The sequence below is a fragment of the Hypanus sabinus genome, chromosome 9 (assembly GCF_030144855.1).
Source record: "Hypanus sabinus isolate sHypSab1 chromosome 9, sHypSab1.hap1, whole genome shotgun sequence".
Taxonomy (NCBI): Eukaryota; Metazoa; Chordata; class Chondrichthyes; order Myliobatiformes; family Dasyatidae; genus Hypanus; species Hypanus sabinus.
The window spans coordinates 157,237,430-157,251,938 of NC_082714.1; the positions used below are offsets into that span (position 1 = coordinate 157,237,430).

A 14,509-nucleotide genomic window follows, 5' to 3' on the forward strand; every position below is an offset into this window, starting at 1 on the left:
AAATACAATGTTGGAAAGTTTATGGTCATGCACTTTGGTGGAAGAAATAGATGGGCAGGCAGTTATTTAGATGGAAAGAGAATTCAAAATAGAGATGCAGAGGGACTTGGGAGTCCTTGTGCTCGATACCCTAAAGGTTAACCTCCAGGCTGAGTCAGTGGTGAAGAAGGTGAATGCAATGTTGGCATTCATTTCTAGAGGTATAGAATATAGGAGGAGGGATATGATGTTCAGGCTCTATAAGGAAATTGTGAGACCACACTTGGGAGTATTATGTGTAGTTTTGTGCTGCTAAAGTATTAGAAAGTATATACTGACATTGGAGAGGGTTCAGAGAAGATTCACGAGAACGATTCCAGGAATGAAAGGGTTACTGTATGAGGAAGGTCTGGCAGCTCTTGGGCTGTATTCACTGGAGTTGAGGAGAATGTGGGAGGGGGGGCGGGGGATCTCACAGAAACGTTCTGAATGTTAAAAGGCTTGATTAGTTAGATATGGCAAAGTTATTTCCCATGGTAGGGAAGTCTAGGACAAGAGGGCATGAATTCAGAATTAAAGCATGTCCATTTAGAACAGAGATGCGGAGAAATTTCTTTAGTCAGAGGGTGGTAAATCTGTGGAATATTTTTGCCATGAGCAGCTGTGGAGGTCAAGTCATTGGGCACATTTAAGACAGAGATAGATAAGTTCTTGATTAGCCAGGGCATCAAAGGGCAGGGGAGTGGGAATGACTGGAAGAATTGGATCAGCCCATGATTGAATGGTGGAGCAGACTCGATGGGCCAAATGGCCTACTTTTGCTCCTATATCTCATGGCCTGATAAAGACTTGGCCTCCACAGCTGTCTGTTGCAACTAATTCCACAGATTTGCCACTCTCTGGCTGAACAAATTCCTAATCTCCGTTCTCAAAGGACGTCCCTCTTTTCTGAGGCTGTCTCCTCTGGTTGTCGACTCTCCCACCACAGGAAACAGCCTCACCACATCCATTCTATCAAGGCCCTTCACCATTCGACAGGTGGATCAGTGAATATGCGACCCGTGAACATTCAAGTGGAGACAAACAGAGATGAGGACTCCATCTTTCTACCCGGTGCCCCACACCCAAGAGAAATAGTCATGGCTGCCTCTGTTCCGATGCCTCACTCCTCTAGTCATTTCAGTCCCGCCTACTTCCACTCCCCTCACTGACTCGGGTTAAGCTTACCTCACGCCCATGCTTTCCAATTTATTCATCGTTAGATGTGCCAGGGTAGCGCCGGATATTTCTGCATCTGTTGAGTGTATACCGAGAAGCAAAAGCAGAATTCAGTGAGAATCATTCCTTCTCTCGGACCACAAAGCCTACACGGTGACTACCAGCACCCCGTCCATCAGGAGCAGCACGGAACACACGGAGCAGAATTGAAGCTTTCTGTCAACAAAATTCGCAACCCTAACATCTCCGTACCCACACCCGGCAGCAAAGCACGCACCGTCTCCCTCCCAGTGATGCCGGACACGCAGTTCACAGCAAACTGAGTACATTCAGTATGTTACTAATAGAACACAAGTTCAGTTTTTTCAGACAACTTGGGAAGAAATTACACGTGTACCCGGAACGGCTGCTTGCCGAGCAAACCTGCCTATTCCACTCACCTGACTTCACCTATCACCTTCTGAACTGTCCCTCTTTGCCCTCTTGCTGGCGGCTTCCTCCTCCCTTTGCAGCCCTGAAGAGGGGCCTCGGTCCGAAACATCAATTGTTTATCCATTTCCACAGATGGTACCTGACCTGCCGAGTTTCTCCAGCAGTTTGTGTCTTTCTGAATTTCCAGCATCTGCACCATCTCTCGTGTTTATGATTTTCTGTCTGTGTCCCTGGGGAACAATAGCCCCACTTGTTTAACACCAAGAAACGGAGCTGATCTTGGAGATGCCGCCAGTCTTCCTGTGCTTGGCGGGTAGCTGAACAGTTCTGAGGAAATCCGTAGGGAAAGACTGAGGTGAACAGTAAACACCACATGTTCCTTCATCAACTCAATTTCTCGGTGTCAAAGTTGTGAGGCAGGTGTTCCCCAGCGAGCCAGGCAGAAGCTTGTTCATCCCGCAGTCGTTGTGGCTAATTCGGCATCATTAACGGAGGAATGGTGCATGCTTTTCTGCCGAGTTCGGGAATGCTGATACTAGGGTTGAGAATTTACTTATGGAAAGCTTAAATTTCTCTGTCAAATTATATTCAAAGGTCTTGTCTCCCTGATGCCCCTAATTGACAGGGGATCTCTATTCTTCTAAAATACTTTCTAGGTTGGCATGAACATCGATTTCTCTAACTTCGGATAATTTCCCATTCTCACCCTTTACCCCTTCTCCATTCCCCATTCTAGTTCAACTTTCATCTCTTCTCTCCTGCTCACCTGCCCATCAACTCCCCCCCCCCCGTTCGCCTCCTCTTTCCCTTGTTCCCATGGTCCACTGTCCTCTCCAATCACATTCCTCTTTTTTCACTCTTTACCTTGTCCCCCATCACCGCCTCCCAGCCTCTTACTTCATGTCCCACTCCTCCACCCGCCCACCTTCCCCCTCACCTGCCATCTTGTACTCCTTCCCCCTCCCGACCTTCTCCTCTGCCCCATCGAAACGTCGACTGTTTATTCCAATTTACAGATGCTGCTGACCTAAGGAGTCACCGCAGAATTTGGTATCTGATGCTCTGGATTTCCAGTATCTGCAGAATCTCGGGTGTCACTGATCAAATGAGCGCAGGAGGAAAGGTTTTGGACGTTTCTCTGATTCCATACTTGCCTCTGAACAACTCCTCGAACTCTCCCAAGCCTTGTTCCCGCAGGAATCTGCAGACATCGTCCACGTCCCATTCTAGATAACTGGACGGAAAGGCTATGCGCTTTGAGCTCCCACAGCCCGCGTCCTCTCTGCCAGAGCTGCGGGACCGCCGCTTTCCGCCGCCGCTGCCGCTGCTCATCTCGCTCCTCTGAGCGAACAAAACATCGCACAGACTGCACCTGCACCTGCCCGTGATTGACGCCCTCTTCCCCATCACTTCGTCATCGAAAAGTACAGGCAGAAAGAGGCCTTTCGGTCCATCTAGTCCGTGCCGAAACACTTAAACACCCTGCTCCCATTCACCTCACCAAGACCATGGCCCTCCATACCCCTACCATCCATGGACCTAACAGACTTCGCTTAAACGTTGAAATCGAGCTCGTGTGCATTACTTACGCTGGCAGCTTGTTCCACAGTCTCACACTTCTCTGAGTGTAGAAGTTTCCCCGATGTTTCCCTTAAACTTTTCACCTTTCACCCTTAACCCATGACTTCTAGTTGTAGTCTCACCCAACTTCAATGGAAAAAGCCTGCTTGTATTTGCCCTCATAATTTGGACCGTTTTGATGGTATGAGATGCTGACACTTTGACACCCAGGAACTTGAAGCTGTTTACTGCTGACACTCGATGACGGCTGGAGTATATTCCCTTGGCTTCCCCTTCCTGGGGTCAACATTCAATGCAATGGTGGCCCTGTTGGTTCACGCCAAAGGTCCCATTTTAGAAGGAAGGGCATAAGTACAATTAATGAGGTTTGGAGAGACAATAGACAATGGACAGTAGTTGCAGGAGTAGGCCATTCGGCCCTACTAGCTAGCACCGCCATTCACTGTGATCATGGCTGATCATACAGTGATATCAATATTACACATTGTTATCTAAATCCAGTCCCAGTCCATGCGGTTTCAATACCAGACTTTGCTCTGATCCTCAAGTTCAGCGCTGGCGATTAACACAAAGCCTTCTAGGAAGGTTGATACCATCCTTCAAAGCATTTGCATTGGCAAAAGGCATTTCTGTGCACAGTGTGGTCTTCTACTCCTTTCACAGCTCTGGTCTGGGTATCAAAGTAGAAAACAGAATCAAGCTCTGTACATTTCTGGGATATATTCAATGGCAACCCAAAGACTGTAAGACCATAAGACTTAGGAGCAGAATTAGGCCATCTGACCTATCGAGTCTGCTCCACCATTCAATTGTGGCTGATCCAGTTGTTTTTAATCTCCTCTTCAACCCCAGTTCCCGGTCTTTCCCCATAACCTTTGATGCCATGTCCAATCAAAAACCTACTAATCTTTGCCCTAAATACACCCGACGACCCGGCCTCCACAGCTGCATGTGCAACAAATTCCACAAATACACCACCCCTTTGGCTAAAGAAATTTCTCCAGATCTCTGTTTTGAAAGGGCTCCCCTCTATCCTGAGGCTATGCCCTCGTGTCCTGGACTCTCCCACCATTGGAAACATCCTTTCCATATCTCCTCTGTCTAGGCTTTTCAGTATTTGAAAGGTTTCAATGAGATCCCCACTCATCCTTCTGAATTCCAGCGAGTACAGTCCTAGAGCCATCAAACGTCCCTCCTATGATAAGCCTTTCATTCGCCTGCTGCAGGTGTGTGAGGTTCTCTAGATTCATCAGGCAGGATTTTTCCTGAAGGAAACCATGCTGACCATCTTGCCCTGCGTCACCAACTATTCCATCACCTCATTCTTAACAATTGACTCCAACATCTTCCCAACCACTGAGGTCAGGCTAACTGGTCTACAATCTTCTTTTTGCTGCCTCCCTCCTTTCTTAAAGAGTGGAGTGACATTCACAATATTCCAGCACCATGCCAGAGTCCAATGATTTTTGAAAGATCATTTCCTTTTTTTTGTAGTTTATTTTTTTATTGTTCATCATCAAACAAACATTTCCATAAGATGTATTTCAGACATTGTACATATATATCATATAATCATATATATCACAAATGTCCACAAAGTATTTATCTGAGGTATACACTTATAGAAAAGGGTGGAAAGAAAAAACAAGAAAAAGGAAAAAACTATGTACAAGTAGAGAGTGATCTTTTTTTTACAACATATTCATTGATTTGTGAGAATAAAATCAGGCCTATGAGGCATTATGTAGTTAAATAATTTTCCCAGTATGAATCAAATTGTTCCAGCTTATGATTAACAGATGCTGTTATCTTCTCCATTTTGTAAATGTCCATTGTAATTTCCATCCATGCATTTAAAGTTGGGCTCTCCTGTGATAACCATTTCCTGGTAAGAGTCTTTTTACCAGCCACCAACAGTATATTCATTAAATATTTATCTCTTTTCAACCATTCTTGAGGTATATATCCAAAATATATGGTCTTACTCTCTAAGGCCTTACACCCTCTCAGTAATCCCATTATGATAGTAACCTCCCTGTTTGCTGGAGAAATTGTGGAAATCAAAATGCAAATCATTATCATATTTTTTGGGACTGCCTTGTTATCAAAAACTATTGGAGGGGGATACACAATGCCCTACAAGACATCTTTAAATGTGAAAGATCATTTCTATTCCCACGACAATCTTTAACACTTTTGGAACCCTAGGGAGCAGTTCATCTGCTCCGGGTGACTTATGTACCTTCAAGTCTTTCAGCTTTTTGAGCACCTTCTCTCTTGTAACAGTAACTGCATCCACTTCTTTTCCTTCACACACTACAACGTCAGACATACTGATAGTGTATTCCAGAGTGAAGACTGATGCAAAATACTCGTTTAGTTTATCAGCCATCTCCTTGTCCCCCATTATTATTTCTCCTGCCTCATAATCTAACGGTCCTATATCCACTCTCAATTCTCTTTTATTTTTAACAGACTTAAAAAACTTTTACTGTACACTTTAATAATAATATTGGCTAGTTTGCTTTTATACTTCATCTATAAATCATTCATCTAATGATTTTTAGTTGCTGTCTGTGGGTTTTTAAAAATTTCCCAGTCCTCTATCTTCCTGCTAATTTTTGCTTTGTTGTATGCCCTTTCTTTTGCTTTTACAATAGCTTTGACTTCCCTTGTCAGCCATGGTTTTTCTACTTTACCACGTGATTATTTCTTCATTTTTGGAATACATATGTCTTGTACCTTCCTCATTTTTCCCAGAAACACACACCATTGCTGCTCTGCTGACATCCCTGTCAGCAGCTGATTCTAATTTACTGTGGCCAACTCCTCTCTCATACCACTGTAATTTCCCTCACTGCACTGAAATAATGCTGCATCAGACTTCACTTTCTCTCTATCAGATTTCAAGAGGAACTCAATCATACTGTGATCACTGGTTCCTAAAGGTTCTTCTCCCTTAAGCTCCCTATTTGCCTCCGGTTCATTATATAACACCCAATCCAGTATAGCTGATCCCCTCGTAGGCTCATCGACAAACTGCTCTGAAAAGCCAACTCTTATGCATTTGAGAAACTCACTCTCTTGAGATCCATTACCAACCTAATTTTCCCAATCGACCTGCATGTTAAAATCTCCCATGACTGCCACAACATTGCCCTTTTGACTGGCCTTTTCTATTACCTGTTGTAACCTGTGGTCCACCTCCCAGCCACTGTTGGGAGGCCTGTATATAACCACCATCAACGTCTTTTTACCCTTGCAGTTCCTTAACTCAACCCACAAGGATTCAACATCTTCCGATCATATATCACATCTTTCTACCGATTTGATGTCATTGTTGACCAGTAGAGCCACACCACCCCCTCTGCCTACCTTCCTATCCCTCTGATATAACGTGTAACCTTGGACATTCAGCTCCCAACCACAACCATCTATCAACCATGATTCAGTGACGGCCACAACATCATACCTGGCAATCTGTAATAGTGCAACAAGATCATCCACCTTATTTCTTATACTGCGTGATTTAGATACAATACCTTGAGTACCATAATTGCTATCCTTTCTGATTCTGCATCTCTTCTGATTTGATACTCAGCCTGTTGGCTGCAACTAAGTCCCACCTCCTGCCTGCCCTTCCTGACAATCTGACTGCACGCTATCTTTACTTTTTTACCATCCGTTCTATCCTGAGTCCCTTCACTCCGGTTCCCACCCCTCGCCAAGTTCATTTAAACCCTCCCCAACAGCTCTAACAAAGCTACTCGTGAGAATATTGGTCTTCCTCAGGTTCAGGTGCAATGCGTCACTTTTGAACAGATCATTTCTCCCCCAGAAGAGATCCCGATTATCCATGAATCTGAAGCCCGGCTCCCTGCACCAGCTTCTCAGTCACACATTTATCTGCCAAATTGTCCTGTTTCCACCCTCACTGCAGCATGGCACAGGCAGCAGTCCTGAAATTACTACCCTGCTACCCACCTTCTCAGTGTATGGAGCCCTTGAAAGCACACCCACAACGTCCACTGGTTAGATGGTGACACATAAATTTGTGAAAACTAAACTGAGAAGTGTGTTAGTGTCATGATACAGTGGCACGGAATACACTAAACTCACACTTTTTTTTACACTGCTAGAAGTGCATCCAGCTCCAGCTCCTAACAAACCATGTTAGGGAACTGGAGCAGGAGCTGGATGACGTTCGGAACATTCGGGAGAATGGGGAGTTTATAGATAGTAGTTTCAGGGAGGTAGTTACGCCAAAGGAGCAGGGCGCAGGTAATTGGGTTACCGTTTGGCGAGGGAAGGGGTAAGGGTAGGCGGAGCAGGTGGCCATTCCCCTCAACAACAAGTATACTGATTTGGATACTGTTGGGGGGGGAAAGAATTACCAGGGACAAGCTGTGGCAGCCAGATCTCTGGCACTGAGTCTGGTTCTGCAGTGCAGAAGGGAGGGGGGAAGAAGAGGAGAGCGGTAGTGATAGGTGACTCGATAGTTAGAGGTAATCTGTGGTCACGACAGAGACTCCCGGATGGTTTGTTGCCTCCTGGGTGCCAGGGTCAGGGATGTCTCTGATCACGTGCACAGCATTCTGAAGTGGGAGGGTGATCAGCCAGATGTCATGGTACACATCAGTACCGATGACGTAGGAAGAAAGAGTGAGGAGGTCTTGAAGAGTGCGTATAGGGAGCTTGGTAGGAAGTTAAAAAGCAGGACCTCGAGGGTGGTGATCTCAGGATTGCTACCTGTGCCACGTGCCAGTGAGGGTAAGAACAGGATGCTCTGGAGGATGAACACGTGGCTGAGGAACTGGTGTAGGGGGCAGGGTTTCAGATTTCAGGATCTTTGGGACCTCTTCCGGGGCAGGTGGGACCTGTACAAGAGACGCGTTACACCTGAACTACAAGGGGACCAATATCCTTGCAGGGAGGTTTGTTAGTGCTATTGGGGTGGTGGGGGGGGGGGTTTAAACTAGATTTGCAGGGGGATGGGAACCAGAATGCCAGAGCAGATAGTGGAGTGGGGGTGAAAATAAATGATGTTAAAGGTTCATGCAAAGTCACAAATAGAAGAGTTGTGTGTGGTGGTAATAATCTTCTCAGGTGTGTCTATTTCAATGCGAGGAGTATTGTGGAGAAGGCTGACGAGCTGCGGGCATGGATTGACACATGGAATTACGGCATTATAGCCATCAGTGAAACTTGGCTACAGGAGGGGCAGGACTGGCAGCTTAATATTCCAGGGTTCCAATGTTTCAGACGTGATAGAGACAAAGGGATGAAGGGTGGGGGGGGGGGTGGGTGGTGGCATTGCTAGTCAGGGAAAATGTTACAGCAGTGCTCAGGCTGGATAGATTAGAGGGCTTGTCTACCGAAGCCATATGTGTGGAGCTGAGAAACAGGAAAGGTATGACCACATTAATGGGGTTGTATTATAGACCACCCAATAGTCAGTGAGAATTGGAGGAGCAAATCTGCAGAGAGATAGCAGACAACTGCAGGAAACATAAAGTTGTGATAGTAGGGGATTTTAATTTTCCACGTATTGATTGGGACTCCCATACTGTTAAAGGTCTAGATGGGTTAGAGTTTGTAAAATGTATTCAGGAAAGTTTTCTAAATCAATATATGGAGGCACCACCTAGAGAAGATGCAATATCAGTCCTCCTATTAGGAAATGAGTTAGAGCAGGTGATGAAAGTGTGTGTAGGGGAACACTTCTGTTCCAGTGATCCTAGCACCATTAGTTTCAACTTGATCATGGATAAAGATAGATCTGGTCCTCGGGTTGAGGTTCTAAACTGGAAAAAGGCCAAATTTGAAGATATGAGAAAGGATCTAAAAAGCGTGGATTGGGACAGGTTGTTCTCTGGTAAGGATGTGATTGGTAAGTGGGAGGGCTTCAAAGGAGAAATTGAGATGCAGAGTTTGTATGTTCCTATCAGGATTAAAGGCAAAGTGAATAAGAATAAGGAACCTTGGTTCTCAAGGGATATCGGAACTCTGATAAAGAAGAAGAGAGAGATGTATGACATGTATAGGAAACAGGGAGCAAATAAGGTGCTCGAGGAGTATAAAAAGTGCAAAAAATACTTAAGAAAGAAAGCAGAAGGGCTTAAACAAGACATGAGGTTGCTTTGGCAGTCAAGGTGAAGGATAATCCAAAGAGCTTCTACAGGTAGATTAAGAGCAAAAGAATAGTAAGGGATAAAATTAGTCCTCTTGAAGATCAGCATGGTCTGCTATGTATGGAACCAAAAGAAATGGGGGAGAACTTAAATGGGTTTTTTGTGCCTGTATTTACAAAGAAAACTGACATAGAGTCAATGGAAATACAACAAACAAGTAGTGGGGTCATGGTACTGACACAGATTGAAGAGAAGGAGGTGCTTGCTATCTTGAGGCAAATCAGAGTAGATGAATCCCCAGGACCAGACAGTGTATTCCCTCGGACCTTGAAGGAGACTTCAAGCAATGTACCGAGTCAGCTGTACTTCAAATGGGCCTTCCCACCGAGACTCAAGGCAATGCTTTCGTCAGTTCAATCTCACCAGTACCCATCTCCAGGCTAATAGGTGTGACACTCTGAAGCCGGTACAATCTTCTGGCCTTCAGTATCTGTTAATGAAAACAGACATCCCACCCTGCAAGAACTCATTTCAGGGAGGTGACACACTCCCCCCCCCCCCCACCGGTCGACCTCCAAGGGTGTATTTAATACTTTGTTTAGTGATTTTGTCTAAACTGTAAACCAAGTTTTGGGATATACAGAAAATATGACATTAAAATATGTACTTATGATATATTTTCATGGAGTCATTTTTTATTCCATTACAACTTTAAGCAAGTCTGCAGGGAGTTTGGCCTCATCACGTAGGGCATCAATAGAGTAGCTCCTTAGCAGCGAGCCAGCTAGTTTAAATAACGTTAGCTATGCTAATGAATGAACAACACCTGTTAAACTCACCTCAACATGTCTTTTACAGTCATTTAACCCACCATGGGCAATAGAAAAGTCACTGTTGCAAACAGTGCAGCGAGCAACACTCTCATTATTTTTGACCCCTATTAGGCAGGGGTACACTTTAGTGTAGTCTGGGGTGAAGTACGTTTTATATTTTCTTTTTCTGGAACACTCCGCTATGGCGCTGCAGGACACTAAACTGAACTGATGGACAATGAAAGAGAGAGAGAGGTTGACTGTAAAGCCCGCCCACAGAGAAAACTGATAGGTCTACTTAGCACAAAGAGAGACCAATCAGGATGCTCCCTCTCACTCTCGCTTTTCCTCTTCCTGTCACTTACAAAAAAAATTTGATTTCCGGGATGTTATATATAACTTGCGGGCATCAGGGAGTCGCTATCAATATGCGGGAGCCTCCAGGAACTGGTAGGGTGGGATGTCTGTGAAAAGCTTTGAGTGTGTATCAGTGCCACACAATACAGCAGTATGCTTTCACTCATGGTATGGATGTCATCTGTTTAACCCAGAGGGGAGGAGCCACTGGTAATAGCACGAGGCATGCCAATACTATCCCATTCACAGACAGGCCTGTCACATGACTGGGAGCACAGCACGTCGTCATGAGAACCATGTTACACAGTACTGCTGTCACAAAGCAACAACATTCATGATGTTTGCAAGAGAATACGCTTGAGTGTTTCCTTGAATGATGACAGTTCCTTGTTGGATTGTGATCAGTAGTAATTAGAACAGGAGAAGGCCATTTGGACCCTCAAACCTCATGATTGATCCAATTTTGGCCTCAGTCCCTTCACTCTTCACCCTGAGGCCAAATCCATCTGAGCCTTGAACCTACCGAATGGCCAATCCCTCAGGTCTCCAGGGAAAACATTCCAGACACCCCGGAACCTCAGAGGGTGAAACAGTCCTGTTCACCGTCTTTAGTAGTAATTCACTTCATCTGACTGGTTGTGTTAACCAACACTGTCGTCACTGCTACAACACAAGAACTGTACCAACAAAGTTACACACAATAAGATATTGATCAGATTTAACCCAAATATATTGCTATTCCACAGTTGTTAATGAAATTTTCTAAGATTCAAGAAAAAGGCAAAACATTAAATATTTGAAAAAGAAAACCCAAATAAAGGGTAGGCAAAGAAGAGAAAGTCTGCTGATACTGAAAATACGAGCAAACTACACAAAATGCTGGAGGAACCCAGCGGGCCAGGCAACATCTATGGAAAAAGTACAGTCGACATTTCAGCATGAAACCCTACTGAAGGTACATTTTTCCAGCGATCATATAAACTCCAGGAGACACATCTTAATCAGGGCTGATAAAGCTGTATGATCCAAAGTCAGATGTCGCAAAAATATTCCCCAAAATCCAAAGTGAATTTATATTCAAAGTACCTATATGTCATTCTTACGAGAGTCATTATCATGCAAAGACCCCGTAAAGTGAGTCCACAGGTTGTGGGTTCAGCTCAGTGTCGGATAACTTCCCTCACCCGAACACTGAACTGATTCCAAGACCTATATATCACTTTTCAAAGACTGTTACTCATGTTCTCGATATTTACTATTACTGTTTTATTTTTTTTTGTAGTTACAGTACTTGTCTGTTTCACACCGGTTGTTTGACAGGCTTCGTTCTCTGCAGGTGTTCATTGAATCTATTGTGTTTCTTTATCTTTACTGTGAATGCCTGCAAGAAAGTGAATCTTGAAATGAAGAAAAAAACTATAAGGAGTGAAATGACATTCAGTTGTCCAATCACAGAACACTTGTACATTCATACTACCCTGAAATACCCCAAATAGGCAATTTATTACACAGTGTTGCAGCCTGTGCCCCACCAGAGATAATACTCTCCCACTTCCCACAATAACTTGTGCAGAGTGGCAGAATCCATTCTTGCAAAAATATTTCTTTCTCTCTCTCTTTCACTCCCTCTCTCCCCCACCCCCAACCACCCCTTGGGCATGGGCCGGCTTCACCTGGGGAACACCTGAGCTCCAGTAAACAACTCACATTTATACAGTAGAGTTAAATTCACCTGAGACCATTTGAAGTGGGGGAAGGGGAGTCAAAATAACTTCAGCTCTCCATTAAATGTCAGCAGGGCCATGGTAAGCATAAACATAGACATTACCAGCTCCTCAGTAATCGATTGTACACCACAGTGTATTTGCATTGTCTACAAACTTGATCTGTTATCATTCAGACCACCCACAGCATTCTTGTGTTGGCCAATCAGCACATTCTCCTTTCTCCCACATGCTTGGCCAAAGCAACTAAATGGTCTTCCATGCTAATCTGGGAAAGGATGGAGTGGGGAGCAGTTGTCCATCGTTCACACCCATCAGGAATTATCAGTGGGGACACTGGACTTCCTAGTTGCAAGTCCATCACAGAATTAATTCTGTCCTTCCATTTCCCCAACTCCATGACATTCACGAAAGCGCAAAACATTTTTCTTCTCGACTGTGGATTTAGTCAATCCTTTAGTCAAATGTACTACAGGTACTTATATATTTCTCAACATCACATTTACACAATGTTACAGCTCGAGGGTCAGACCCTTGTTCAGTCACAGAGATGGCCAGGCATCGTGCACAGCTTGCAGGCAATCTGGTAGGTCTGAGCAGTGACTGAGTATGGATTTCAGCAAGGCATTTGGTGAGGTACCCCATGCAAGGCTTATTGAGAAAGTAAGGAGCTATGGGACCTAAGGGGACATTCTTTTGTGGATCCAGAACTGGCTTGCCCACAGAAGGCAAAGAGTGGTTGTAAACAGGTCATATTCTGCATGGAGTTCAGTGACCAGTGGTTTGCCTCAAGATTTGTTCTGGCACCCTTACTCTTCGTGATTTTTATAAATGACCTGGATGAGGAAGTGGAGGGATGTGTTAGTAAGTTTGTTGATGACACAAAAGTTGGAGGTGTTGATGATAGGGTGGAGGGCTGTCAGAGGTTACAGCGGGCCATTGATAGGATGCAAAACTGGGCTGAGAAGTGGCAGATGGAGTTCAACTCATCAAATACAGTCAGTGGCCACAGTATCAGGTGTGAAGTGGTTCATTTTGGTAGGTCAAATATGATGGCAGAATATAGTATTAATGGTAAGACTTTTGGAAGTGTGGAAGATCAGAGGGATCATGAGGATCATCAGCATCCATCATCGAGAACCCTCATTATCCAGGACATGCTCTCTGCCCATTACCACCATCAGGGTGCAGGTGCTGGAGCCCGAAGATGCGCAATCAAACTTTAAGGAGTAGTTTCTTCCGCTCCACCATCAGATTACTGATTGGTCCATGAATTCTTGAACACTAACTCACTATTTCAATTTAGCATTTTTTTACAACTGATCATAATTTTTAATTATGTATTGCATGGTACTGCTGCCACAAAACAACAGATTTCTTGATGTACGCATGTGATAATAACCTGCTCTTGTTTTTTTGAATTATGACAGTGCCTTGCTGGACAGAGTTGGGTATTTGGCTCCTCAAACCTGATGATTGATCTGATTTTATCCTCAGCCCCTAACTCTCCACCCTGAAGCCAAAATCCATCTGAGCCTTGAATATATACTCAGCGGCCACTTCACGAGGTACACCTCGACAAGAGAATGTAAATGCAAGTATCAGATCAGCCAATCATCTGGCAGCAACTCAATGCATTGAAGCATGCAGGCATGGTCAAGAGGTTCACTTGTTATTCAGAATGGGGACAAAATGTGATCAGGGTGACTTTGATGTTGGAATGATTACTGATGCCATACGCGTTGGTTTGAGCATTTCAGAAACCGTTGATCACCTGGGATTTTCATGCACAACCTTCTCCAGAGTTTACAGAGAATAGTGTGAAAAACAACAAAACACCCAGTGTGCCGCAGTTTCGTGGACAAAAATAGTTGGTTAATGAGAGAGATTAGATGAGAATAGTTCAAGCTGACAGGAAAGCGATAGTAACTCAGATAACCATGTGTCATGACCGTGGTGTGCAGAGGAGCATCTCGACACACTACACATCGAGCCTTAAAGTGGATGAGCTACTGCAACAGACAAACGTGAACACACACTCAGTGGCCAGCAGGGGCCTCCTCTGCCTGATACAGTGGCCACTGACTGTATTTGATGGTCACGTCCACAGTTCTCTGGCAAAAGAGATCCAGAGATCCAGGAGATCTTAGGTTGTGAAAAAGTCCCATTTGTAGGTAATGACTGGATCTGATTGATTGTTAAATTGACTTTAACTGTCGTCACTGCTACAATACAAGAACTTACCAACAAAATGATACACAATAAGATATTGATC

At 44.4% G+C, this 14,509-nt stretch overlaps 1 protein-coding gene across 1 annotated transcript in view; it reads right to left on the reverse strand.

The window, feature by feature from the left end:
* The window catches only part of LOC132400127 (deoxynucleoside triphosphate triphosphohydrolase SAMHD1-like), a 55,420-nt gene extending 52,384 nt beyond the window's left edge, over window positions 1–3,036 (reverse strand). The window contains exons 1-2 of the mRNA XM_059981202.1: window positions 2,784–3,036; window positions 1,207–1,273 (exon numbers count right to left, since the gene is read on the reverse strand). Coding sequence (XP_059837185.1) covers window positions 1,207–1,273; window positions 2,784–3,036 — 320 coding nt within the window. The remainder of the gene's footprint in view (window positions 1–1,206; window positions 1,274–2,783) is intronic.
* Between the last annotated feature and the right edge of the window lie 11,473 nt (window positions 3,037–14,509).